At 37.8% G+C, this 27,352-nt stretch overlaps 4 protein-coding genes across 5 annotated transcripts; 2 read left to right on the top strand and 2 right to left on the bottom strand.

Moving 5' to 3' along the window:
• Positions 1–10,449: 10,449 nt before the first annotated feature.
• Positions 10,450–18,000, bottom strand: LOC110768199 (vacuolar protein sorting-associated protein 35B). Of its 2 annotated transcripts, XM_021971901.2 has the most exons (22): positions 17,802–18,000; positions 17,596–17,692; positions 17,359–17,482; positions 16,798–16,983; positions 16,305–16,392; positions 16,048–16,104; positions 15,867–15,956; positions 15,609–15,731; positions 15,289–15,363; positions 15,102–15,161; positions 14,170–14,286; positions 13,719–13,958; positions 13,584–13,649; positions 13,285–13,374; positions 12,565–12,654; positions 12,344–12,433; positions 12,130–12,198; positions 11,886–11,966; positions 11,636–11,743; positions 11,445–11,548; positions 11,166–11,279; positions 10,450–11,071 (listed from the first exon to the last, which is right to left on the bottom strand). In XM_021971901.2, exons 1-22 carry the CDS (start codon positions 17,892–17,894, stop codon positions 10,861–10,863), a joined length of 2,373 nt encoding a protein of 790 aa, XP_021827593.1. In that variant the 5' UTR covers positions 17,895–18,000; the 3' UTR covers positions 10,450–10,860. The 2 variants fall into 2 exon arrangements, with proteins under 2 accessions (XP_021827593.1, XP_021827600.1); XM_021971908.2 differs by lacking the exon at positions 17,802–18,000 and having other exon boundaries at positions 16,798–16,963.
• Positions 18,001–19,302: 1,302 nt separating this feature from the next.
• Positions 19,303–21,633, top strand: LOC110768258 (putative serine/threonine-protein kinase PBL25). Its single transcript, XM_021971963.2, has 5 exons — positions 19,303–20,065; positions 20,162–20,410; positions 20,484–20,647; positions 20,753–20,980; positions 21,063–21,633. The coding sequence occupies exons 1-5, from the start codon at positions 19,375–19,377 to the stop codon at positions 21,495–21,497; spliced, it is 1,767 nt and encodes a 588-aa protein (XP_021827655.2). The 5' UTR covers positions 19,303–19,374; the 3' UTR covers positions 21,498–21,633.
• A 128-nt stretch (positions 21,634–21,761) lies between these two features.
• On the bottom strand, positions 21,762–24,041 carry LOC110768268 (uncharacterized). The gene is made up of 2 exons (XM_021971974.2): positions 23,846–24,041; positions 21,762–22,728 (listed from the first exon to the last, which is right to left on the bottom strand). The coding sequence occupies exons 1-2, from the start codon at positions 23,924–23,926 to the stop codon at positions 21,898–21,900; spliced, it is 912 nt and encodes a 303-aa protein (XP_021827666.1). The 5' UTR covers positions 23,927–24,041; the 3' UTR covers positions 21,762–21,897.
• Positions 24,042–24,289: 248 nt separating this feature from the next.
• Positions 24,290–26,996, top strand: LOC110768327 (uncharacterized). Its single transcript, XM_021972047.2, has 6 exons — positions 24,290–24,749; positions 24,994–25,128; positions 25,265–25,343; positions 25,546–25,640; positions 26,449–26,616; positions 26,705–26,996. The coding sequence occupies exons 1-6, from the start codon at positions 24,419–24,421 to the stop codon at positions 26,863–26,865; spliced, it is 969 nt and encodes a 322-aa protein (XP_021827739.1). The 5' UTR covers positions 24,290–24,418; the 3' UTR covers positions 26,866–26,996.
• Positions 26,997–27,352: the final 356 nt, after the last annotated feature.

Below are 27,352 nucleotides of genomic sequence, written 5' to 3'. Positions count from 1 at the left end.
AAATAAATAAATAAAATAAATAAAATTCAATTTTCATTTAAGTCATGCAAACATTTATCACAATCTCATCAAATGTGTTCGGAAAGTGAATAAAATCAAAATCAAAATAAAAGCAAGACTTAAACCAAATAAAATAAAAATAAAAACAAGCAAATAAAAAAAAAAAATTAAATTAAGGAAAAACCAAATTTACATGTTAAACTCCAATACCCCCAAACCTAGAAATGAACATTGTCCTCAATGTTTAAAATTTAGGCACAAGCAATGTCAAAAATAACAAATGAAGGTATTAAAGCAATAAAAAAATCACAAAACACACAAGAGTTAAAATACAAAAACAAAATAATTACAAAATAAAAATTACAAAACAAACAAACAAAAGAAACGAAACAGTAAAACACTCGAAACAGAAAGCCCTAAACAAACAGTCTTACGCAAACCAAAAACCCAAACGATTGAAAGCCCAACCCAAACGAAAGTTAGCCCACTTTGAAACCTAAACAACGGTGAAAACCCGACCCACAACGAAATCCGAAGCCCACAAATTTTTTCATTTTTTCATTTTTTTTATTTTTAAGATGACACGTGAATTGGGAGTGCAAAGACGAGATTTTTGAAAAGAGAAAATGTGGTCCCTAATGCCTTGGTTCCTGGGAAGTCACGGGCAAAAGAGGTGAGGGACGTGTCGGCGCGTAGAGGCCCCTCACACATTCCCAAGCCAGAATTACTGGCCTCTTGGATGAAGCGGGACGACTTTTTCACTTTGAAGGTGGTGAAAGCTGAAAATGCAATTAAGGGGAGGTTGGGAAATGGGTGCGGCGATATATAGAGATAAGCCGTAAGGGCCGCACAGAACTCAGAACCGCAGCGGCTAGGGTTTAGCAGACTAAGTCTATAAAAGGTAAAAAGAAATGGTAAAAAAAAACACAAACTCAGAAACACACAAAAGAGAAAAAAAAGAAAGAAGAAAAGAGAGTGAGAAATCAAATGGCCTCTAACTACCCATTTTCGTTGGATCTCAACCTAGCTCCACCGACTCAGACACGAGGCCAAGCAGCGGCACCAGTATGGATGCCCTACTTTGCTTCCGCACGGGGGCCTGTGACAGTAACTGACTCAATACTCCTGGACAACGATGTTGCCATTGGAGTGGCTAGAAATTTAGTGACTCCTAAAGATATACGTGTGCTGGGGACAAGGGATGACAACCGGGTCGTGAGCGATGCCCTGGCACTGAGCATGCAGAGTACGGCAACAGTCGCAAGTTTGGGTCATCGCCTACTTGCGAAGTCCCATGAGGTAGAGGTGCTAAAGGGTCAGTTGGTGGCAGAGCGAAGTATGGTTGAAGAGTGTCAGAGTGCTATAAAAAGCTTGAAAAGGGAGAGGGCAAGGATAGTGGAGGTGAATCGACACCAGCTAGAAGTATTGCGGGACGAGAATAAAAACCTATCAAAAATGGTAGAGTTGTACTCTCGCGACATGCGAAAGCAGCTAGAGGACCTAGACCGATCGGGTAAACGCAAACAAGCAGATCGCGAGAGTAGTTACGCTCAAGCTAAGATTGCGATCTTTGGGAGCTCAAGTGATGAGCCCCAAGAAGCTGTGCGTGAAGCCCCGGAAGAGGACAGCCATAGGGCCAAACTCAAAGCTCCAATGGTCGAGACACCAAGCACGGAGAAGAAATGATTTCCTACTGCATTATTGTTGTTTTTATTTTATTTTGGTTGTTTTTGTTTTTGGTTATTTTGTTTCGGAAATAAAATAGTAAAGTTGCAGAAGGAAAAAGAAAACGGAAAAGAAAGCGCATCTCCCAAACTTAAATCAAACGAAGACGACAAACGGAAAAAGAAAGCACAGTTCCCTAACTAAAATAAAATAAAGATGATAGCCGAACGGAAAAAGCAGAAACACAAAGCTCTAGAAAATGAAAGTAACGGGCAAAAATATTAAACACCAGAAAACACGGAAAAAAGAAAAGTAAAGTGAAAGTAAAGGTGCTCCCCCTTGAAGCGATTAGGTCGAGCATGCCCGGGAAATCCGAAATGGTGTTGGCTCTCTCTCATCAGCATATGTCTATTTAAACCACACCTCTGCAAGCGGATGATACCCAGCATTTCTTCCTGCAAACTCAAGGAAAAACATCAAAAAATTAAGAAGCAAAACAAATGGCATCCTCATGCACTCACCTTGATGATCTCAACCTTGAGCTCTCACTTGCACCACCGAATGCCCAGACAAGGGCTCCTCCAACTCCTGTCTTCCCAAACTCCACATATCATCACGGCACGGCCTCAAACTTTGCTGAGGCAATACCGAACTTTGCTGAGGCAATGCCGAACAGAGCAGTGCGGTTGGGTGGCATGATTGGCAGTATACTCACACCGGCAGATCATCTGCATGTGGCACGTAGGTCTGACAAGATGGCAGTGGATGAGTCCCACTCTTTATCTGTGCTCCATGCGGTCTCGGCTACCAATTTGGGCATGCGATTACTGGCGAGGATGCGGGAGTGCACAGCGCTGAACGAGGAAGTGGCTTCCTTGAAGGCTATGGTGGCAGATTTGCAGAAGCGGCTCTACTATGCCAATCAGCATGTGGAAGCACTGCAGAGAAAGAATGAGGACCATGTAGAGCTGCTACAGATTCTACAAGTGCGAGAAAATAGAGGCAAGCCATAATGATGATGAAGATGAAGATGAAGAAGAAGATGATGATGAAGTTGTTTTTATTTTTTATTTTTTTTATTTTTGTTTTTGTTTTTGTTTTTAATGCAGCCTTTGAAATAAAATAAAAATGTGTTTTAACACTCAGAAATAAACTAACTAAACATACCACGTAAATAAATACATAAACTAACTTAACAAAACAAAAACAAAAACAAATACTCAACAGAAAAGATAACAAAGAAAATATAAAAAAAAACTTAATTTAAAAACACACGAATATACAAGCAACTCACGGATGACCAGTTAAGGGCCTCAGAAAACACAGCCAGGGGATCCGGGAAGGTTGGAGGGGTCACAATGGTCCCGCTTAAAACCCAAACTTCTTAGACACCGAAGGTGTCGCCTAAAGAACTCCTAGACACTGTATTGACAGAAGTGCTCACTGGGGTTACCATAAGTCAGCTCATATGAAAAATCTTTTTAAAATTTTTAAGATAAAAAAAACAAAAACAAATTAAGATAAAATGAAACAACAAACCATAAATGAAAATGAACTAAGTACTCTAAACAAACTCAAACAAACGAAATAAATTGTTGTACTAAAAGAAACAAACCAAGAAACCAAAGAAAAACACAAACAGCACTTTCTATCACCTATTTATCACCATTTGGACAGATTCGTTTCTCTGTTTTTCAGCTTCGACCTGTGTTCAGTTTTTAGGCCATAACTTTCCAACCGCAAGTCCAAATTTCACGTTCTTTATATGGTTGGATTCAGCACAGAAAAACAAAGAACCCAACGCAGACCAAAAGGCAAAAAAAATAACAGAAATAAACAGAATTCAAAGAAGAGAAAGGATTGAAATGCTCCCCCTTGAAGCGATTAGGTCGAGCATGGATGCACTTGGAGGTCGACTTCTCCCATTGCTCCACACTTCCCATTCTTACGATTGAGGTTGCCATCTCTCTCCATTTTTATTAAGCTGTCATAAATTGCTAAAACCAACACACAAACTTGAAATGGAATTAAAAGGATTAGGAATGAACAATAGAGAACTAAGTAGACTTTAAACATTATAAATAAATAAAAAGTAGGAAAATCAAATAGAATCAAACAATGTTACCGATCCCCGGCAACGGCGCCAAAAACTTGTTGCTTCGATTCAGCTGCACCAAAATGGTTTCAACTGCATCCTCAACTTGTGATACTCGCAAGTGCACGAGCCGTTTGGTAGTATAGCATATGTAAGTGCGAGGTCGATCCCACGAGGATTGGTGATTGAATAATCCAATTCAGTTTTCCTACACAAAACAGAATAACAAGAAAGAAAATAAATAAAACAAGAAAGAAAGAAAAGAAAATAACTCAAGTAGATAAGTTCCCAAGTTCAATTAGATTAACGGATTGATTCTAGCTAAAGTATGATTAAGCCATGGTGTTTGGTCATAACCTTGTGTTCCTAATTCCCTAATTTGATCATTTGTTGTCTAACCTAAAACTAAGCATTAGGAACCCATTAAGCATAGAAGAACAATTTAAACAACCAAGCATGTATCTAATCCCTGTTGTCGAATGTCCATACATACTCTTCTTATTCATAGTTCAATTCGAATTAAAGCATGGTGTCTACTCTTAATTCAAACCAAGATAGCTAACATGCAAGCCTAAATGGTGATCAATCATTCAAACTAGCCTATTAACTTATAAGCATAATGAATAAGAACAAAAACCATAATTAAAACTTGGAAACTAATTAAACTTGAATACTTAAGAAAGAATGTACATTACAAATAAATAAAAGTAAAGTGAAACTAAGAAAAACTTGAAGGAAAATTAAGTAAACTCATTTTACTACAACAATTGACAACTTGAAAGGAAACTAAGAGAATTTGAGGGAGAGAAGGGAAGGGAGCTCTAGAGAAGTGTTTGAGAGCTCCCCTCCTTGGGGTGTGTTTTGAAGCTTGAAGGCTTCTCTATTTATAGGGCTAAGAGGGAGGAACATCATGATGAACTCCCACACCATCCTTCATCTTTTGCTGCACCTCAAGCATCTTCACATGGGTTCAAAGGTGATCAGTTGTGGCTGCCTTTGCTGCCAACCCATGTGGTTGCCTTTTGGTTGCTGAAAAACGAGTTTTCTGAACCAGTCTTGGTGTAGGAAGGCCAGAGGTTTCAAAACGTATCCAATGGTGCTCAAATTTGGATATGTTATACTAGACACCCATTGGAACAACTTCTATGAAGAAAGTATTCCCATCGGAGCAGTAGAAGTGTGCGTTTTGGGCCTTGCAAGTTGGCAGCCGAACAGAGACTGGAATTGACTTCATTTCATTTCTTTGCTTTACATGCATGCACATGCTTTCTCTATAATAACTCCAGCATGTACCAACTTGCTCCTTTAGAATTTCATAGCTGGAATGCCTCCCCACTTCACTCATTATGTTGGATCCAAAGTCAGTTGCAGCATGGGTGAGGCACATGGCTTAAAGGAGGAGACAAGGCTCAAAGCTGGCAGCTGCAAATCCTGCTGAGCAGGGTTGAGTGTTGGGCGGGCTGAGCACTCCACAAATGTCCAATTGGGCTGAAATTTGGATATGTTGTACTAGACACCCATTGGAACAAGTTTCATGAAGATCTTCACCTCATCCAAGCCCCATAGCATGCTGATCCAAGGCCAAGAAGCTGACCTACGAAATTGGGCTGGAAAGGAGTTGTAGCCAAAATGTGTTTGTCTTTAAGCCCTTCTTCCATTCACCCAAATCAAGCCTTAACATGCATGCATTGCATCATTTCCTATCCAAAGTCATCATTGTTACCTAAATGTCAATTAACTGAAAGATAAACACAAAAAGGATTAAAAGCACAAGTTTAACTCAAAAACATAACCAAATCATAAGCTAGAAGGGTACAAAATGATATACAATTATGAACCGATCACCTCCTCATCAAACAGACGTGCCGCACCCCTAATAATAGCCCACCGAGCTTGGAGGATACCAAAGCACCTCTCCACATCTTTTCTGTACCCCTCTTGGTAGGTAGCAAATAATTTTTGCTTCTGGGATCGGAGATGCGGAATTGATTTCACAAATGTGGTTCACCTCGGGTAGATTCCGTCATCTAGATAATACCCATGTTGGTAGACTGTATTGTTGATTTGATAGGTGATATTTGGGGCTTCAACTCTCAAAACATCGTTGAACACCGAGGATTGACCCAGGACGTTCAAGTCATTTTGAGATCCGGCAACTCCGAAGAAAGCATGCCAAACCCATGTATCAAAACCTACAATGGCTTCAAGGATAATATTTGTTTGGCCTTTCCGATTCTCATAATCTCATTGCCAAGCAGTTGGGCAATTCTTCGGCTTTTTGTAGAAGCCGTTGCAGGTCCCTGGGCGTAGGTATGCACAAGTAGTCATTGGTGTACAGAGTTTTGACTGCATCACAAAATCTCACCAAGCTCTCCAAAGCAGTGGATTTCCCCATCTGGGCAATCTCATCCACCTGATCAGCAGATGACCCATACGCCAACATTCGTATAACAGCTGTGAACTTTTACTCGGGAAGAAGTCCCAAATTTCCAGCAACATTTTTCTTTTGAACAAAGTATTCATCATAATTGCAAATATCATGCGTGACTTTATTGAACAAATGGGGTTACATTCTATATCGCGCTCGAAAATGAACATCAAAGTACAGAGAAGTTGGGATAAAATAATCTTCCAGAAGATTCTTACCCCGAGAATGTTTATGTCTGTCCACATTCGGGCCACGGCCTTTTCGTGAACCACGGCGGCTCTGGTTTTCTTTATCAAGCAAAGCCACTGCTGTGACAATTTGCTGATCTATTTCTCTCTGCGTCCTTTTGCCTGCAACTCGTCTACGCCTTCTTTCTCTAGTTTCTTGCATTTGCCTTTCCAACACCTCGTTCATGTCTTCCATTGAGAATGGAGTATGAATTATAAAATCTGAGAAATGAAAATAAAGAGAAGATGTGGTGTGAGAGGTATGAGCTGAGCCTTTGGTTTTATAGGATAATTTAGGCCGATAAAAATGACACGTGGCGCAATTTTAGAGGGTGAAAATCTTATATGAAATTTCATTGAAATTTGAAATTTGAAAACGAAAATCTTATCCGAATTATGAGATATGAATAGTATTGACACGTAGGAATCCAAAAATCTTATCCGAAAATATTGTCCAAATTAATTATTTAGGTAAACAAATTTGTGAAAAAAACAAAAAAAATGAATAGTATTTGCCCTTTGCCATGGCAACTGCTGGAAACCAACATTGTTTTTTGCAAGGGGCAGCCACTATTCATGTGAATAGTAGCTGCCCTAGCCCCCCATTTGCCATGGCAAGGGGCTAGTTGCTGGAAGTGCTCTTAGAGCATTTCCAGCAGTCAAACCCTTGCCATGGCAAGGGGGGGGCTAGGGCTGACACTATTCACGTGAATAGTGGTTGCCCTTGCCTTTTTTAGCTATGTGTGTTTCCAGCAGTCAAACCCTTGCCATGGCAACTACTATTCAATTTTTTGTTTTTTTCACAACTTTTTTTACTTAAACAATTATTTTGGATAATATTTTCGGGTAAGATTTTTGGGTTCCTACGTGTCAATACTATTCATATCAGATAAGATTTTCGGTTTCACATTTCAGATAAATTTTGAATTTCAAAATTCAAATTTCAGATAAAAAGGAATTTTGTTGAATATTTTCTTTATTCACTAAAAGAAAATCAATACAACTAAGAAAACAAAATACATGAATTACCACTAATTTATTAAACAAAAAAAAAATACAATGAAATGAAAGGCAAGCAAACTAACTTAATGGTTTTGATCATTTAACCAATCCGTGTTGCTAGGTTCATCGTCACAAAAAAGCTTTCGTCTCATAACATCCCTTCGTTCTAGCTTCCAAAATTGTTTTGATTCAGGGGACATATGGCTTGTATTCATGGCCATGGTTTCCCGATCCTTTTTTTCAATGTTTTCTTGGCGTACATACTCCTTTTCTTTGCGTATATACTCCCTTTCTTTTGCATATTCTAGTTGAATTGCCATATCATGCTCTTGTTGTTTCATATCCATTTCAATCCTCATGGCTTGGTGCTTTGAAATGTCCTCCAAAAATTTAGATGCATTCTTAGTAGAATTACTCCCTCTCTTCGCTTTCGCCGCTTTCCTCCCAATAGGCCTAGACTCCCTTTCGATAGGTGAGTCTTGACTCATCGGGGAATCCATAGGTGAATCCGATGTCAGTGTCTCATGGAGTAGCGTTTCGTTCAACACCACCTCTGGACCCGTTAGAATAATTTGGAATCTCTTACAATTCTTCACTGCCTCCCAACATTGGGTATGATTGAAGCTTTTTTTGCCTTGCCCAGTAACACCAAACCACATTTGTGCTTGCATAATCTATAAAAAAAAATAATGGAAATGCAACAAACTTTAAAAAATATTGTCAATGCAACATGTATAAAAAAATAAATAAATAATGGAAATGCAAGAAATTTTAACAATTTATTAGAAATGCAATAAATATTAACAAAATATAAATATTGCAAGAAACATTTAAATAAATATTGGAAATACAAGAAATATTAATAAAATATATAAATTGCAAGAAACATTTAAATAAAAATTAATATGACATAGAAATTAATAAAATGAAAATTACAAATAATTTAGCTCATTGCTAAGGTTTTCCCCACTTCTATGGTTGTTCATCGCTTTTGCCAAGGCATCTCTCCATTTCGCCAACTCTTTATTAAGAATTTTCCACCTACTAGATAATGCCATTTCCATACGGATCGAACCCATTGCCCTTTCACAAAATTCCTGATGAATTTTTTTCCACATATGATTTGATTTCATCTCATTGCCCGTGACGGGACAATGAGAAATTTGGACCCAACACTCACACAACAAAACATCTTCCATGGTGCTCCATGCCCCAACACCATCGATAGAAGAAGTCATAAAGATTATATGGAAAAATAAAACTAGAAAGTGAATGAAATGTTGAGTAAAAAGTGAATGATAGTAGAAGTAGAAGAAAATGTATGAGGATTTGGTGTTGAAAGTGAAGAGTATTTGTAGGTATTTATAGAAAAAAAAATTCCAGTATTTTTTGGTAATTTTTTTCATATTTTTATTGTAAAAATATTGAAAGCCGTTGGATTGGAGAGAAAATAACAATCGGAGCGCCCAGACGACGACACGTGGCCCATTACCGTTGGAGCAGTGCAGGGCTGACGTCATCAATGACGTCAGCTTGCCCGAGTTTTGGACCTGGGGCTCACCTTGCCCTATGGCCAGCCCAGTTCGCTGGGTCCCACCTTCTGCCCGGGCTGGATTTTGTTGCTGGAAATGGGTTTTTGCTCCAGCCCACCCCCAACCCCTGCTGCTGGACATGCTCTTAAAGGAAGACAATTTCTTGGTATGCTCATCTAACATATCATATTTTATCACCGACAACAAACCACTTGTTCAAATCTACATCAAGGTGTACTCAATTAACTAGGATTAGGTCCGGTTACGTCGTACATTGAGATTAGAATCCTAATCGTAAAACGCTAGGTAGAGTTACGTGAGTATCCAAGCCTAATTGAGTCATAAGTGTAATAGAGTAGGCTTATGATTATGGTTCGAGGCTTGAGAACGGTTTTGGAACAAGTTTGAAAGTTACAGTTTTTGGTTCGAGACTTGGATTTCGGGTTTCAAGACTAAAATCAATTTTTGGAATACTAAAATAGTTTTTACAATATTTTTGGGTACCTAAAAGAATTTTCTAGGATTTTTAAATAATATAAACTATTTTAAAAATACTTTTGGAAATTAAAAATAGTTTTCAAGTCCATAAAATAATTTTAAAAAAATTAAATACTATTTATTAAGTAATTTATGAAATTAATTAAAATATTTAAATACTAATTATTCACTAAAGAAATAATAACTAAAAACTAATTACTAATTAAAGTAATTAAATAAGGTTAAGATATTACTTAATTAAAAATATTAAACTAAACAAACTAACTTGCAAGAATTTTTTTTTTAAAAGTCTACAAAATAATTTAAAATAATTAATTACTATATATTTAGTAATTTATGAAATTAATTAAAATATTTAAATACTAATTATTCACTAAATAAATAATAATTGAAATATAATTAGTAATTAAAGTAATTAAAGTAATTAAATAAGGCTAAGATATTTCTTAATCACAAATATTAAACTAAAAAAATTAATTTGGTATATTGGAATATATTTAAAAAGTATAGCCGCGCGGCTATACTCTTTAAAATAACAATAAATCAGCAAGCCCAATTATATTCTATGATCACTGGAGAAGTCTGTAGCAGCCAACATGCGATTGCACCCTCACTTGTCGTTCCATGACCTGAACAAGGGTGCTGCAGAACTTTTCATTGTAAACCTTTTGTAATGATGTCATCAACAGCTTTCCTTGACCCACGATCATCATAAATGTACAATGTTTTAAAAATTTTATATACCAACTGTAATGCAGGCTCTGTACCCATTTCTGCAGAATTCAAAATGACAAGTAATTTAAGAACGGAAATGAAAATTCATCAGCTCTGTCAGTTTGGGACATCTGTTTCTTAGAAAATTCTATAAAGCAAAGACGCGTAAAATCAATTTATAAAAAGGGAAAGTTAAAATCAAAGCCATTGGAGAATGAACTTACTCCTTGTACTAATAGTTAAAGAAACAGTTCAGAAAGTAAATGAGAGGATTATTTACGCTTACGCTTGTTTATCCAATACCAAGTTTCCCATAATTTGAATGTAACAACACTAATTATACATCATACAATTTCAACTGAGTTGCATACTGAATAATCCTTCAGATATCCAATCAACTTGAAATCTAACAATATCATTTCCCAGAAAAAGAAAACTAAATAAATAAATAATAAGCTTCGCTGCAATGTCAATCCCAAACTTCATGTAGAGCTTTTGCACGCTAGAAGGATTTTGTCCTGTTGACAAGCGCCAACTGTCTAAAGGGAAAGAGGAAAAGAAACTGCACATGGCTGCTCCTCATTTAGGATTCAGGGGCATTTTTCATAGACCATGCTCACAAGCCGGCTCTCCTCATCGTTCTTCCTCTCAACCCCAAACTTTATTGTCCTCAAATACGACAATCTCTTTAAACCAGAGTCAGACCTTGATAGGGGCATATTTCTCGCCCATTACCCCACCTTTCTGTTTCTGGAACTGTATGTACCGCAATGTGCTGCTGAAAAATGCATCTGGGGCTGGACTCACATTTGTAGAGTCGCTTTGCATCTCAGTTTTAATTAATTCCACCAATCCCTGGATTGCAGCACTTGTAATCTGGGGGTTTCCTTTCTCAAAGAAGTAGAGGTACCTGATGCAAAACTCATGAATCAACCTTAAATTATACAACACCGTAGCAATATAGAATGAAAGACTTCAATCTGGCACAGTAAAAAACAACTCACTTGTTCAGTATCTCAACAAAGAGCGTGACTGGCCCACTGCTACCCCGAGTTACGCTGGCCATCTGTTGAGCAGCATTTGCAATTCTCAAGGCACGCTTTAAACAAAGCAAGACCCTGAAAAAAAAAAAAAACACAGCACTACTTGTTGTAATTACAGGTTTTAACCACCATATACTTGCTCCATAATAAAGATAACCCAACATGCGAATATTTGTGCAACTGCAGACGAAAATGCATCAACATGCATAAATCCAATACATTGATTTTGAGCAAACTTACCTTTCTCCATCTTTAACACCATCCTGATCATCAACCCAAAAAAGATGTGAACATGCGTACACCGCTCGGCACTGATCAGGTTTCTTCAAAAGCTTTGCTGAATACTGACCAAAGGAAACAAACATAAATTATGGTGTTTCACAGCAACAAATTGAAAACACAATGAACAAATGATACGAAAGGATTATTACCCCTGTGGCCTTGTGTGTTAAAGTATCCCTGTTCTCAACGCCAAATACATTCATCCTCTGGAGAGTCCCAATAATGAGATGTATTGCAGTCACCTGGGCTTTGGAATCCTAAAATTGAGGGTACATTGTGATGTAGAGTTATTAAGGCTAAATGCCACACTAGACAGTCTTTTTTATAGAAATACTACCAGAAACCACTTCCTTCAGATCTATGCAATAAATTACAAGATACTGATTGACAAACAATTACCGCAACTTCTTCTTCATATAATACAAATGCCTGAGTGAAGAATTCATAAGCAACAGGTTCAAGATCACAGTCATTAGCAGCCTGATTGTGCATGAATCAAAACAAAGAGGTCAAAAACCAACAGTTAGTCTGCAGCCACAATGGTATAGCCCTAATTTCAAGGTTTGCAGGATGATGCTATAAGAACATGCATGACCCAAACTGCAATGCCTGCACACCATGCATTCTCATAGATGTTGCATACCTCAGCACATTCCAAGTACAACCTTAACGCCAGTTCAGGAGATGGAACTGAGGAAAGAGCTTCAATAGTCTGAAATAAAATAGATGCATCATTATAGAAATATGAAAACATGTATAGAGTAGAAGCACATTGATCACCACACATAAAAAAAGGTCGCCGGGAAGGATTATGGCCAAACAAAGTAAGAAGCGACCAAGTGCATTCATCTAATTACCTGATTTAAAATCTGAAAAATTTTCTTCGGTGTGGCAGGCATCTCTTCTCCAACTACCTCTCCATCCTGACCTTGCAGCCGCCTAACCAACTGCAAGCCACAACCAACATTTTGAGAGGTGATTTTAATACACTCCACTACTTCATACTGAAAAGTTCATACATGGACAAAATGAAACAGCAAACATGCCACAATTTGAAGCACAAAGAGGCATAGCATACCTTGAGTGCAGATAATATAAGAGGAGGAACAGTAAAAGGTAGGCGCTTTGTTCCTCCACTCATTATATGCTTCTTGACCGTACATAAGATCTGAAGGTATCATAAAATTAAAGTAAGATTTCTCTGAAGTTAAAATAAAAAAACAATGAATTTCGTACATGGAACCAACTGCAAGCCACAACCAACATTTGTACAACCCTTCAACATTATTGCCTATTCTCTTAATTCCAGACATGAGAAACAGGAAATTAATGAGTCCCTTCGAATTTTGAATATTGAGATCTTATTCATCTATCGCAGTGTGTCCCTATGCATGCCTAAGAACTGTAACAAAGATAAAAATAATAACAGACACAAGCATCTCGACAAAAATGCAACATTCGTAAATCTGCATGTCAGAAATGCTAATGAGGGCAGTACTTTCAACTGGGTCTATAAATGGCAGTCAGAAATGCAACATGCGCAAATCTGCACATCAGAAATGCAAATGAAGGCGACTCCTTCAAATGGGTCTAAATGACTCTTATATATGGGCACTGAGGATTATCATGCTCTCACAAGTCTCTCATACATAATTTCCAAAAGGATAATTTTCCAGTAACATCAATACAACCTAAGAGTAAGTTAGCTTCAGAAAACAACTTCTAGATGGATGCAGAAATTTCAACCAACATTAGCATCAAGAGAAACAATAAAACCTTAATGACATCAATGACTTACCTTTAACATTTCCTCTGGATCATCATTATAAAGCATGTGTATAAGGCGAGCAACAGAATTTTGTTCCTCTCCAAAATCCTCCTCATCAAGCTATCAGTAGAAAATAGCACAAGAAAAGACCAAGGTCAACCAAAAAAAAGCAAAAAAATATCATCGAGTGTTTTTGGTGAAATTAAATTTACATTAAAAAGAAAAAATCATGTGGATCAAGCGACTTAAAAAGTAGGTTACTAAGAGATGCTAAAACCTTTATACAATAAACTAAATATTCCTATTACAATAACAGTTTTGAAATGCACCTCATCTGCAGAAGTACAATCCAAATCCTTGATGAGTCCTTTAATTAATTCAAACAACACCTCCACCTACAAGAAGCAATATACCACATTATAAGAAGAAAAATTTGTAAAATAGAATAAATAGAAGAATCATACCTTATCAGCGGTGGAGATACAAGAGTTGTTTTTCATAATGCTTTGAATAATGACCACTGCCATGACTTTATTTGTTCCATTATCAAGATGATCCATAACTCGAGGATAATTAGAAAGTGTGAGGGCTGTGACAATGTCATCGTATTTTTCCAAGGGAGCACTTAACAGCGCAACAACCTGTTTTATGGCTCTATTGTCTTCAAGCTTGGTTGTTCCGGATAGCTTCTTAACACATGCTCCCTGAAAAAAAAAATTATATATATAACAAAACAATCACCAGTTAACTTGGTTACAAATATGGCCCACATAATCCATATCGAAACGAGATCTCAACGGAGATGGCATCCATGTCGCAGGCTATGTTGATAGATAGGTATTCTCCCTCAGAGGGCATGCAGAAGTTTGGGAAAGCTTATAGTAACTAAAATTAGTTTTTTTTTTCAGACCTTACCAGTACTTGATCAACATAATCAAGGCGATCAGGATGAACACGGAGTGTAAATGTAAGAAGAGAGACATAAAGAGATATGGATCCAACAATAGGCATGTCAATCTGCGCTTCTATCACCTGAAATTTGTATAGCTGATTTATTAAAATAGCACACTTCTAGACTTCAAACAATGGGTACTAACAATAAAGATATGTATGTTTCATAATTAACATGAAACAGCAAATGGCTTGTCTAATGAAGAGGACATCTGTATTCCTCAGAGAAGTTTGTTCATGGGGCAACATATTAGTAAGTATACAATTTCCTATTAACTATACATCAACTTCTTCAGGCTGTAGTGTATTTGGAATTTGATAGCCATCGATTGGAGCAGATTTGCGACTTGCAATGACTTTGTGCATTTCTTCTTGACTTTTAAAGCCAAATTTCTACAAAGATTTTTCAATTTCTCATATTAGGGGTTTTTATTTATTTATAGAAATCAATGCTCTATATTCTAGCTATTAGAGGATTTTTCACAAATCACCATGAATACTGATTGAAAAAAAAGAAGAAGAAGGGATTAGTAGCCAAAATTGATTGTTCATATTGAACTGACAAGAAAATAATGTAAGAAAAAGAAATGGGGTGTATAAGACATGAAGAGAAGATGAGTGGGAGTTGAGAGGAAAATAGAGGTAACGACGTTAGTTTATAGAAAAAGGAAACAAACTTATTGTAGGCAATGTGGCATACCCATAAACATTGGGATTAGTTGAATGATCTAGATTTTATGAAATGTGGGTAAATGCACCATCCCTAAATGCAGAGAACATGAGGGTAAATGCACCATCCCTGTTGGTCTTATGGGTAAATGCACCATCCCAAACTTGCATAATTTAAATAGTTGCATCTCTTTTAATCTCAATGACATTGGAAATAGCCAGCTTACCCTCCCAATAGCACTGCTTAATTTAGAGAAGGCTTCCACTTGAAGAAATTCAGGTAATACCTTGAACAAGAAAAATCCACAATCATCAAAACTGCAACACCCAGGAATGGAAGAAGCCACAAAAAATTGCAAAAGTGGTAACAAAATCCAAAAGCATGACCCAGAAGATGATTTTGAGATAACTCACATCTGTGCTTGACGCAGCATAATTTGATAACCTCTCCATTAATTGAGATAACACAGTCTTGATATCAACCGTTGGCTGCATTTGAAAATATACAATGCAGAAGTAAAATGAGTCAAAAAGCTGCTTTGGTTGGGCGTACACCAGATATCAAAGCAAGTAACCAATTTGGCTTTTGTGGCTTGAGCTACTATTTCAACTATGCATAATGGGAAAACATGGCTTCAAACATGCATATATAACAATATACTTAAATAAATAAGAAAACATACACAATCAAGTGAAAATCAAACAACGGAGAGAAAAACGATATTGGTACCCACCTGAAGCTGGGGGAATGCAGCCAGTAATGTCTCCAGTGTCTGCAAGTGGTACTCATCTGGAAAGACCTGGATTATGCAATCCATCAAATAATATTGGGCCAGCTCATCTTTACAGTTGATAACCTGTGCACACCAATTTGGATGAAAGTTTGAAATATTACAAAAAGACAAGTTGATAGTAAAGGGCTCTGCCATAAGGGAAAGTATTTAAAATTAACTAAATAAAATCTTATTGAGAAGGGAAATAGAAAAAAGAACCTGTTCTAATACTCTGGGAAGAACATTGTCTTTGTACAATTCAAGTTCCACGCCCTCTATCTGACTGAGAACATGTAGATTTTTCCCAACCTATCAAGACAATTCAGAAAGGTGTAATTTCTCTATTACAACGTGTTATGCACTGTTTCATCTGCTGATAGATTCAGATTTTCGATATTACAAGATCACGAAGTTCACTTCTTTCCTTTTCATGCTTCTCTCTCACTCGACCAGGTCCCTGCAGACCAGAAAGCCCAACAGAAGGCCTCAACTCAAGATCGCCAAAGAGTATGAATGATTCACAAGCACCATAACACCTGCATGGCCAAAAATCATGCCCTCATGGTTCATTTTTACCTCTATGGTGGCATGCAAGTACTCTGGTGCCATGCATATTCAGACATTAGAGCAGATAAATTACATAGATGTTGAACAAACCTGATACTGCATTCGAACCCAAAGCTTATTCATCTCTGTGAAATTCTGTAGCACAAAATCTACAGCATCCATGACAGTGTCAGCATCTCTGCAAGGATATTGGAATATGAATCAAATCAAGCAACAGGAAATCCATCCCAGAAAAAGCAAATGTTTATTGGCCTATATAACATATTCTCTTCTTCTGTTGATTTGATGTACATACAGGAGTCAAAGACTTATAATTATTCTCAATCTAAAACCAACTAGAACTGGGAAAGAACAAAAAGATGTGATAAATTCCATATATTTCCATAACCAAAAATCATTCTCTTTTTTGTCAGACAATGTATGATATATTTTCAAATCAGTAGTATCAAGCATATAAACATTGAACAAGGAAATGGAGAAAGAAAAAAGGAGAGAGAGAAAGAAAAGATAAATCAACGACTGAAATGACAGACTTCTTTCACAAGAAATAAAAAAAAAATTCTGGCCAAGAAAAAAATCTTACCCTTCATACTCAGAACCAATATCAGGTAACTTATCTCTACTGACTTGAGAAAGATAGCTTCTTAGAAAGAGCCCACGCATTGGATGTTGAACGGCACGACACATTTCCACAAGATCTTTAAGCACATCCTTGGCAGGTGCTTCCTTAGATTTAATGTACACAGAACCTACCGTACATAGGAGATACCTGTTAAATAAGCAACAGGAACTTCATATACATTGAAAGTTGATATAACTGGAACAAATAATTCAACTCATTGCACAACTCTGAAATGCATATCTTCTTGATTTGATCTCTAAACACTAAAGAGATTCTTTTTTGCTACAGGCAGAAATGAAACACATATGATTGGATGAGAGCAGATATGTCATTATATAAAAAAGCACGATCAACGTATATAATTAAAAACGAGAAAGAAACTCTTGCATATACATAGCACAACCCTGTGTGTATGGCAAGGCTCGTCTTAAGGGAATAGGCATAAATTAACTTTGAGAAGTTAGAGACAACATTTCCTCACAATGATGGGATGTCATTCAATGGAAGTTCTAGGCAACTTACAATCTTGGTAATATGTTGCCGGCATGCTGAACAAGTTCGTAGAGATCAATAATCGAAACACCATGTCTGTTCTCGTCCTTGAAGAACATCTCCAGCTTCCTCAATTCGTCGAAGGCTCGCATATCTATGAAATCAACCATGAAACGTCAAACGTCCAAATAAAAAATTAGATCACCATATCGAATTGATTCAATGCTTAGAAGAGCCTTTGGGTGAAAAATATAAATGAAACGTTACAGAGATCGTAGTATTTGTGAGGCGAAAGCCTCGAGGTTCGGAGCTCAGACAGCATCAGGGCCGAGTATTTGAGAGCGTCTCTGAGATTGTTCGCGTCCTGAGGGAATTGAAAAATCGACAAGATCGAGGAGAATTAGGGTTTAAGATGATTGGATAAAAGAATTTGTAGGAATGTAGTTTCGGATCAGAATTGGAAATTAAAGTACCAGAGCACGATGCATGTAAAAGGCATGGTGTTGAATGCCGGCGATTCCTTCTGCCAGCCATTTCTCTTCGTCTCCGATTCCGTCCAATATCATAATCTCTCTCTCGATCTCTCTCCGCTCGCTGAAAGGAAGTAGGTACAGTACTATTCTATAATCTCTCGATTTCCAGAGGAACGTTGGTTGAATTCTTTTTCTTTTTTATTTCCTTTATTTGATTTAATTTTATAAAAAATAAAACGTTGAAAACTTGACCGTTTGGGTATGCAGTATTGGGATGGGACCCACTAGATAGTATGATGTACCCATATAGATATAGTGACGAAACGAAGTCCGTCGCAGGGGCTCCTCAAATTATGGGCTTCGACCGGCCTGTATTGGGGCAACAAGGCCCAGCTTGCCACTCGGCATTCAGCTCCGCTCAGCCTCAGCTTGGTGTTGTTAAACCCTTATTAAACCCTTTTCACTTGTGTTGTTAAACCCTTATTAAACCCTTTTCACTTGTGTTGTGGGAAATGGATAGATTAGTAAGAAAGAACACTTGTATTTGCATTCATTTTTTGAAGTTGTGAATCAAAACTAGTGGTAATTGTTTACCTTGAAGGAATGAACTAATTACAAAACGTGTTGCACTCAAGCTTCTGTAACTTCCCCATTATCAAGTCAGATTACGAACAATGAGGGCATGTATATTTATGTGCAAAGCTTTATCATTCTCAGATTCTTTCAAGCTTTTGTCTTACTTGAAGGATTGTACAATAGATCTCCATGAGGTTGGTGTCCGTCTCTGCAATTTTTCAAAAACTTTGGCATCCGTGTGGTCTCTCACCCTAGCTAACCAAAGCCTTATGTGTTAGCATATTTGCAACAGTATTACAAGATGCTAATCCTACAGCGGCGGCAACAATGGCTTGATTATATATAATATATCCTAGTAGTAATCTATGATGACAAGTCTAAAGTTTAAGATAAGTTGATTTCAAAATCTATGCTTTTGGTCAAATGGCAATAACTCTGACTTGCTAAAGATTAGTCACATTAGGTGTACCAGCAGTTTATTTGGCGGCAGTATATTATAAATAAGTGATGGTTAGGTGGGTTGGATTTTTGAATACAAAGAGTAGCCGTCAAAAGGTTCAAAATTAGAAGATCCGGGTCAACTTCATTCTGTCTTCGGTAATATATCTTGTTTGTCTTTTTGTGTCACTCTTCTTTAAGAACCAATAAATTATGAACTTACCCAGTATTTTCCTTTGGATTTTGGTAACATGTGTTTAATCCAGAAAAATATTGTCATTGTTAGTTTTCTATATATCTGGTAAACGTTAACTTTTCTGTTAGGTATGCTTTAAATTCACAGGCAAGTACAACGTGCAAACTATGGATTAGTCCCGGTGGCTCTGTTATTATTATATAGTTCTGGCTTCTGAGCAGTATAATATATATATATATATATATATATATATATATATATATATATATACATATGAATATGACCGTGAAATGAAAATTTATAGGGAGCTTACCAATTCAGGGGACCAAAGCTTTCAAAGTTTCAATTCAAGGGTAAACTTGAATGATGATCAAGAAGGAGAAATCACAAAAGAAATCGGGCAAGGAGAACCACCAACATGTTGGAGAATGGTTATGTTGCGACCTTGCAGAAGCGCTAGCAATTCAGACCACTAGGACATTGAAAGATGACAACTTTGGCATAAACCAATACAAGGTCAAGGAGGAAGCTCTTTTGAGCTCCACTTGTCCACTCAAAATAGAGTCGCCAGCGTCAGAATTAACTCTGGGTTGGCCTCTTCAGAGACTAACTGTTCCTACGATGAGTCAGGAAGCTCCTCCTCCTGAGAGAGAGCTTTGTGATTTGAAGGGGAGGGACGTTGATGAATCACCATTATCAAGGCCTGGTTGGCCTCTCTTGCGGATAGGAGCTATCTCAGAAGCAACTATGAGTCCTATCAGAGAATTCAAAGCCAGAGAAAAAAAGTCTGTGGCTCAGTGGGTGATGGATTTGCCTAGTCGATCATTTTCAGTAAATCAACAGCCACAGGTTGATTTGATTTTGAGGGATGTAGAGTACACAACTGAAAGAGAGAGCCGCCGTTATGATGCCACGAATGGTGATGAAAATTGCTTATCAGTATCACCAAGAAAGCTAGCTAGTGAATTGGAGTTTCTCATTGAAAAAAACTCAGTAGGTTGCAGGTTGTTCAGCTATGAAGAAATTAGGAGTGCAACTTGTCAGTTCTCAACAGGTCAACTAAATCTCTTTTTTGTTTGCATAATTGATGTGATCTGCCTTTGGCATAGTTCTCTTTCTAAACAATTGGCTTATACTTACTATTACACAGGAAATCTTATCGGCGAGGGAGGGTGCAGCAGCGTATACAGAGCATGTCTCAGAGATGGTAAACCAGTGGCAGTCAAGATTCTGAAATCATACAAAGAAGCTTGGGATGACTTTTTCTTGGAAGCCAAATTTGTTTCTTCAATTCAGCATAAACACATCACATCTCTCATTGGTGTCTGTGCGGAAGGTGGCAACCTTATTTTGGTCTATGATCTCTTTCCTAGAGGGAGCTTGGAGGGAAACTTGCTTGGTAATTTCCTACAAATAAAGAAATTAAATAGTTTGATAGTTAGTTGCCTGAATTTCATTTCATCTTAGTGCAGGTTGCAGTGATGGATCTATCGTACTGCCATGGGAAGTGAGATTCAATGTGGCAGTTGCAGTTGCCGAGGCTCTAAATTACCTGCACAATGAATGTCATCCGCCCATTATTCACAGAGACGTTAAATCCTCAAACATTCTTCTCTCCGACGAGCTTCTGCCACAGGTATATACATACACACATACAGCAACCCAGCCGATGGGAAAATATCTGCCACATATTCCAATTGTAGACTTTTGTGTTGAATCTAGTTTTATGTTTTGGTTGCAGTTATCTGATTTTGGGCTTGCTATGTGGGGATCGACGGATTCTGCTTATGTGATAAGTAGTGATGTGGTGGGGACTTTTGGGTACATCGCTCCAGAATATTTCATGCATGGGATGGTGAGTGATAAGATTGATGTTTATGCCTTTGGAGTGGTTCTCCTTGAATTATTATCAGGAAGAAAGCCAGTTGATGCAGGGGCCCCAAAAGGGCAAGAGAGCTTGGTTAAGTGGGTAAGCATTCTCTCTTTACATTATACTTACCCTTAAAATTGTTTTACCAAATTCTGATTTTGACCACTTTTCTTTGATTCAGGCAAGACATTTATTGGACAGTATGGATCTCAAAGCATTGCTGGATCCAAACTTAAACGGGGACTATAATGATATCCAAATGCGTAGAATGGTATTGGCAGCAGGCCTTTGCATAAACCAATCACCTCGGCTTCGCCCAAAAGTGAGCCAGATACTGCAGCTACTAACAGGGGAGACGGATGCCGATATATATTTTGATTCTCATGTTATGGAATTGAGGGAGTCGGTTTATCAAGACGACGACGATGACCTTTTCCTGGAAATTGATTGCAAGTCGCATTCGGTTTCTGCCATGTCTGATACAAACGATGGTAGCAGATCATCAAGTTTCACTGATACAGCATCAAGTGTTGAGAAAACCCGCCGCTATAAGTTGAAGGACTACTTAACTATACCTGACCATTATTCTTTGAGCGAAATTTTTTTGCTTTCCTAACAAAGCAACATGCTAACTCTGCTTATATTTTGAGGCCATTGTTCTTCCCAAGCAAGGAACACGATTCTTTTGTATATAATAATGAACCCAACACAAAACTGCGGGTGTGCATTTTATCAGCTTTGCCAGCAGAACAAAGCTACGATGCTGAATTGGTTAAACATTTTTTCCCAAACGCTGTATGGTTCAACAATGACCAGTACGTTTTAACTAAAAGCAAATTCCCACATAGAATCTGACAAGACCAAAACAAGACCAATGGCATTTGCAAGAATAATCGGAAAAATCAATTAATGAACAAATACATCAATTAATGAACAAATGCATCATAGTTTGGTTGATGCTCATTACAACTGTACAATATAAGCCGCTAGTGGTCCAAAAAGAAACGGACGCGAAACTAGAATGGAACCGTGAAGGGTAATGCATATACGCCAGCCTCCAACAACCACTGTGCTTGTGGCCACAGCGTGCTCCTTGTACAACTGGTGACCTCATTGTTTGCAGCTTTGAATCTTTTTGACCCACATCTGTTTTGATGCTTCGTCCCAAAGAGCCATTCTTCATCACCATCACCAACATCAGCAAAATGAATCGGGGGAGGGATCCAATTCTCAATCAGAGTTGCATGCAGTGAATCTTCACTCTGAATCTGATCTTCAAATGCAGCACTAGCACTTCTCTTCTGACCAATTGTTTTGATCCCCTCTGATGTTGAACAGGGTAAATCTTGATCAGGTTTTGAAGAGACCCGCCCGAGTTCTACATTTGTCTCTGCACTGGGTTGATTGGGTGCAAGAACAACTTCCGTTCTCTCTGGAGGAAGCAAATCTACCCTTCCAGAAGGAGAGCACGCAAGTGAGGCATCTGGTTCGTTGTGCTTAAGCAATTTAATGCGAACGATCAAAGGCTTGCTTTTCTTGCTGCTTTGGGTTCCATCGGACAAGTAGCAATTGTTCTCAATACAGGTTGGCAGCCCATGTTCGTTCGTAATGTCACTTCTCTCCAGTTGATCAGCTTCATGTTCAATTTTTTGAGGACACCATCCCTTTGCTTCCCCTTTTTTACCCTTCTTTTGCTGGAAACACTTTTTGTCATCAAGGCTTTTCACGTTGTGAAGAGTAACATAACCAGGTATGGACTCATCCTTCTCTTTACGCCCTTGTCCCTTTATCTCCCTTCTCTCTTTCTTCTTCTTACTCTTGCCATTTTTCTCCATTTCTCTCTGGAGCTTTTGAAGCACCAGAATAAATTCAATAAGATTGGCAGAGCAGACCAGTAAAACATGACTAAATCACAGAAGTAGAGAAACTGCTGACGTTACACGGACTCATTATTTGGAAGAGTTGGGGCACAGATAATAAGATCAAAGAAACAACCAACATTTGATCCATTACTAAATTTTAGGTTAGTACAGTTTTACTAGACAGTAGCGAGATACTTAACCAGATGACGACTAAGTGGTAAGCCACTCACTTACAAATTACAACAGCCTAAGTTTAACTTCAAATTCTATGAAGTCCTGAACTTTCGGAGTCTGAAAGAAATTGGTAAAACCTACACCTGTAAACTACTTAGGTAAAACCAACCTGATGGACACCAGTTAACCCCACAAATTCAGCTTCTAATCAAGATAGAAACAGTGATAACCCATTACAAGGTCCATAACCTAGTTCTCATTTATTGTCAATGATATAAACTTATGAGTTCTTGACCCTTCCAAGATCAAACTTTACCCCAACTACACTCAACGATGGACATATAATGTAGTTTTGGGTTGTGATATTAATCAGGTACAAAATTAAAACACCTTAAGATTCGCATTAGTAATTAAAACACCTTAAGATTCGCATTAGTAATTATTTAACATGTTCAAACGTACAATTTTTTTCAGAAAAAACACAAGTTCTTTTGTCAGTACATGACAAAAAGAAACTCACGATCTATCTCAATTACCCAAAAAAACATAGGAGTCGAGATATATTAATATACACGAAGAAAAACGCAAAACTTGTTTAAGATTTGCCCCAAAAAATACTTAGAATTAGCTACAATTTTTTCCCTTGAAAAACTCAGATTTGTCTATATTTTCCAAGAAAAAATCGGGATTTATCCGGAAAAATAATTTCAAATTAGTTTCTACAGGAAACCCATCAACCCCATCCCTACATGATAAGCAAGAATCATAAAAATAGGCCATTCTTGAATACCCACAAGACCCACCGTTTTAAATAAACTGACAGACAATGCTAGAATACAAGGTCAGGCATATATTACAGTGATTACATGTCGCAGAAAGAGATAGGGGGAGAGGCCCAGAAAAAGCACAACCAAATTGCTCAACAAACCTTAGTCGGTTCGAGCAAGGCCTCTCTACTCACTGCGTTCCTCGCATAATCGCTAAAGGTGTACTTCAAGGCCCGAGCCATCTTTCAATTAACCAAAAACACCTTTTCCCACAACCTAATCGCTTAACTAGATCGGAACTTTCGCAAAACCCTAGCACAGAGGTTTTTCGGTTCTCTAGCTTGGAGGTTTTTTGACGGCAATAGATCCAGTACATATCAAATAACAGCGTGGCTTTATATAGACCGGCATATTTGTTATACCAATAATGCCCTCGACCTAATTCAATTTTACTTTGAACTCTATTTCTTTTGCGCTCATTTTATTGAATGGGCTTTTACGGAAACATGGGTTCCTAGTCCTACACGGACCAGGAGAATGGCCACACGGTCCGTTAACGCGTTTTGTCGCCATCCAAGTGGGCTGTAAAAATTCATCAAAAACCCTGATTATTTTTGGTCGAAAATCAAAAACCCTGATTAAACCCGAGAGCTCGTCCCATTTTCATTTCAACAAAATCCAAAAGTTGCAGACTTGCGACGAGCGATATAGCACTGTGATCCGTTTCGGTCACCATGAGAAGGGTTAATGGAGTCGCTTTGCTCAGCAGAGCCGTCGTCTGTATGGGTAGCTCCACCGCAGTCGGCGGCGCAACTCAACAGCGGCTGGTTCAAGCTGCGATGTTGAACACGTGCTCGATTTCGAATCCGCTGTGGTTCACACGAAGACTCGGCGATCACTTCGGCCTATCGAAACCCTCTGTGTCCTGCGGTGCGGGAGGGCACGTGTGCTTCTCTTCGAACGCCACGTCTCTGGCTCAAGAGGTGCATGCCCAGGACAAGTTCCTCCCCAAGGACGTCGAGCTCTACCAGTACGAAGCTTGCCCCTTCTGCAACAAGGTTAGAGGTAAGTTATGCACCACTTTCTCATATCTTGAGTTCAATCGGAGATGAAATTTTCCAACTTTCACTTCCTATTTTGGTTACTGTGATTATTTTTGTATGAATTGGAAATTCGCATTCTTGGTCTTTATAGAGAATTGATCTTATTTTGAAAACAAAAGGAGTTACTCTGGGTTTCACTTCCAATTTATTTTGCCGGGTTTTATGCCCTTGATTCTTTTCGCCACTGAACGTCTTCTGTCTCTCAGCATTCTTGGATTACTATAAAATTCCATACAAAGTTATGGAGGTTAACCCCATCAGCAAAAAGGAGATTAAATGGTCTGATTACAAGAAGGTGCCGATACTGAAAGTTGATGGTGAACAGATGGTTGATTCTTCAGGTACTTGGATTATTTGGGGCCATAATTAACAAGATTGTATCTGCTTCTTTCTTCTTGATGCTGTGGTAATTAATTATATCCAACTCGAGATTGAGTGCTTTGTATTTTGTTAAATTTCCATTTTTTGTATTTGCAGATATAATCGATAAGCTGTTTCAAAGGATCAATCCTGAGAACAATGTCGTAAATGGTGAAGAAGAAAAGAAGTGGCGTGGGTAAGTTTTTGCTTTCACTATTCAACGTTGTAAACCTTTTTTGCACAGTCCTGATCTTCGGTACTACAAGAGATATCTTTTGCAGTGATTAGATTTCCTGTTGAATTGTTTGATGCATGTGTTCACATGTTTTGATACTTTTATTTCTTAGGTGTTGTGATCATGGGTTTGGCATGATAATAACCAATTACGTGTGATGTAGGTGGGTGGATAATCACTTGGTGCATGTTTTATCACCAAACATATATCGAACTGCTTCCGAGGCTCTCGAATCATTTGACTATATCACCAGTCATGGTATGACATCACATTAATAGCGAATCCATTTCACTTTTATTTCTCAAGTAATTTCATGTGACAAACTAGTATTCCATATCGGGAGTTAGTTATGAGCACACTTCACAAAAGATGTGTGTTTGGGAATACTTTGGCTCGAGTTGCATAAGTTTATTGGTGTGAATTTGTACATGTGTAGTGTTTAGTATTGATGTCATCAATCACAGTGGGAAGAATGAGAAATATATAATTGCAAATCCGTATATATATATATATAGTGTTTAGTATTGATGTCATCAATCACAGTGGGAAGAATGAGAAATATATAATTGTTGATGTCATCAATCACAGTGGGAAGAATGAGAAATATATAATTGCAAATCCGTATCTATATAATATATATATATATATATATATATATATATATATATATATATATATATATATTTAAAGCTTCTATTTAAGAATCAAGTTCCTTTTGTAGAAAGTAATTTATCAACAAGAGTACATGTCTGTGGAACCTCTAATTCTCGTCTGTGAGCAACAGGAAATTTCTTAAACCTACAGCAACAAGTGCTACTCAATTAGATTCCCTTCTTACTAGAACTTAGTTAAGTTCCAAACATCCAAATTTGTTTCATTTTGCATTGCTATTTTCATTAAAAAGAAAATTATCTCCTACACACTGTTGCGGGGCCAATGGATGTGCTCAAACCCAGTATACCATTCTGATTTTAAGCAGTCCAATGATTCCTTGTATCCTTAATTTAAGTTGGCGGTTAATATGCAAATGATCCAAATTCTCTTGAAATGGACCTCTTACCTGCAGGAAATTTCAGTTTATATGAAAGGATAGTAGCAAAGTATACTGGAGCTGCGGCTATGTATTTTGTGTCTAAGAAACTGAAGAAGAAACACAATATCACCGATGAACGTGCAGCCTTGTATGAAGCTGCAGAAACCTGGGTGGATGCTCTTAAAGGGAGACAATTTCTTGGTATGCTCATCTAACATATCATATTGTATTAACCTAAGACTTATTGATTAAAACTTTCAATTGATCGGATAATCTTGTGTTTTAACAGGTGGGTCAAATCCTAATTTAGCCGATCTTGCTGCATTTGGTGTTTTGAGGCCCATTCGGCACCTTAAATCTGGCAAAGATATGGTGGAGAACACACGGATTGGTGAATGGTACACTCGAATGGAAAGTTCAGTGGGAGAGTCTGCTAGAATCGAGGCCTAAAGGTGGAACATGTTAGTTGTTACAGATATTGCAATCTGCTTCAGCCATTGGTTCTGCCAGTGGATGGGGTAGGCATCACTAATAAATGATACATCATTTGAACATCAATGAAGATGATTCAAACTTTACAAGATGGTGTTTTAGGAGATGAGGTGTTATGGTTGATCATTCTGATATGTTTCTCCCATTTATATTTAGCAGCGCTTTTCAATGGTTTGAACTCTGTGATGCTAGAGAGCAAACTAGAACGCTCTTGTGTATATCATACATGCAGAGCTGTTGGCAGGTGTTGTTTCCAAGTTCTATTTGACCATGTCATGAGATCATTATATTTGACATGGTTGGGCTAGATATGAGATATCCTACAGCTGACTGAATCTGTCGAACAGAGTCGCACCTTTTCTGTTCGGCCGGATCGACCCAATATAAAAGTCAAAGCACTGGTCCAAACTTGGTTGTTCCAACTATCAAGCTCATCAATCTTTTT

The sequence above is a fragment of the Prunus avium genome, chromosome 1 (genome assembly GCF_965620075.1).
Source record: "Prunus avium chromosome 1, drPruAviu1.hap1.1, whole genome shotgun sequence".
Lineage (NCBI taxonomy): Eukaryota > Viridiplantae > Streptophyta > Magnoliopsida > Rosales > Rosaceae > Prunus > Prunus avium.
Note: the sequence above shows the minus strand (reverse complement) of the source record. Positions and strands in the feature narration are given on the sequence as shown.

Excerpts from the sequence above, each read along its gene's own strand:
- LOC110768199 (XM_021971901.2), bottom strand. The coding sequence starts at position 17,894 with ATGATATTGGACGGAATCGGAGACGAAGAGAAATGGCTGGCAGAAGGA. Across the intron at positions 17,693-17,801 it reads TTTACATGCATCGTGCTCTG|GACGCGAACAATCTCAGAGA; the intron begins GTACTTTAATTT and ends CAATTCCCTCAG. Across the intron at positions 14,287-15,101 it reads TAAGCAGTGCTATTGGGAGG|GTGATAGAAGCGCAGATTGA; the intron begins GTAAGCTGGCTA and ends TACAAATTTCAG.
- LOC110768258 (XM_021971963.2), top strand. The coding sequence starts at position 19,375 with ATGATGATCAAGAAGGAGAAATCACAAAAGAAATCGGGCAAGGAGAAC. Across the intron at positions 20,648-20,752 it reads CCGACGAGCTTCTGCCACAG|TTATCTGATTTTGGGCTTGC; the intron begins GTATATACATAC and ends TTTTGGTTGCAG. Across the intron at positions 20,981-21,062 it reads AAGAGAGCTTGGTTAAGTGG|GCAAGACATTTATTGGACAG; the intron begins GTAAGCATTCTC and ends TCTTTGATTCAG.
- LOC110768327 (XM_021972047.2), top strand. The coding sequence starts at position 24,419 with ATGAGAAGGGTTAATGGAGTCGCTTTGCTCAGCAGAGCCGTCGTCTGT. Across the intron at positions 25,129-25,264 it reads ACAGATGGTTGATTCTTCAG|ATATAATCGATAAGCTGTTT; the intron begins GTACTTGGATTA and ends TTGTATTTGCAG. Across the intron at positions 25,344-25,545 it reads GAAGAAAAGAAGTGGCGTGG|GTGGGTGGATAATCACTTGG; the intron begins GTAAGTTTTTGC and ends CGTGTGATGTAG.
- LOC110768268 (XM_021971974.2), bottom strand. The coding sequence starts at position 23,926 with ATGGCTCGGGCCTTGAAGTACACCTTTAGCGATTATGCGAGGAACGCA. Across the intron at positions 22,729-23,845 it reads CCTTGCTCGAACCGACTAAG|CTCCAGAGAGAAATGGAGAA; the intron begins GTTTGTTGAGCA and ends GTGCTTCAAAAG.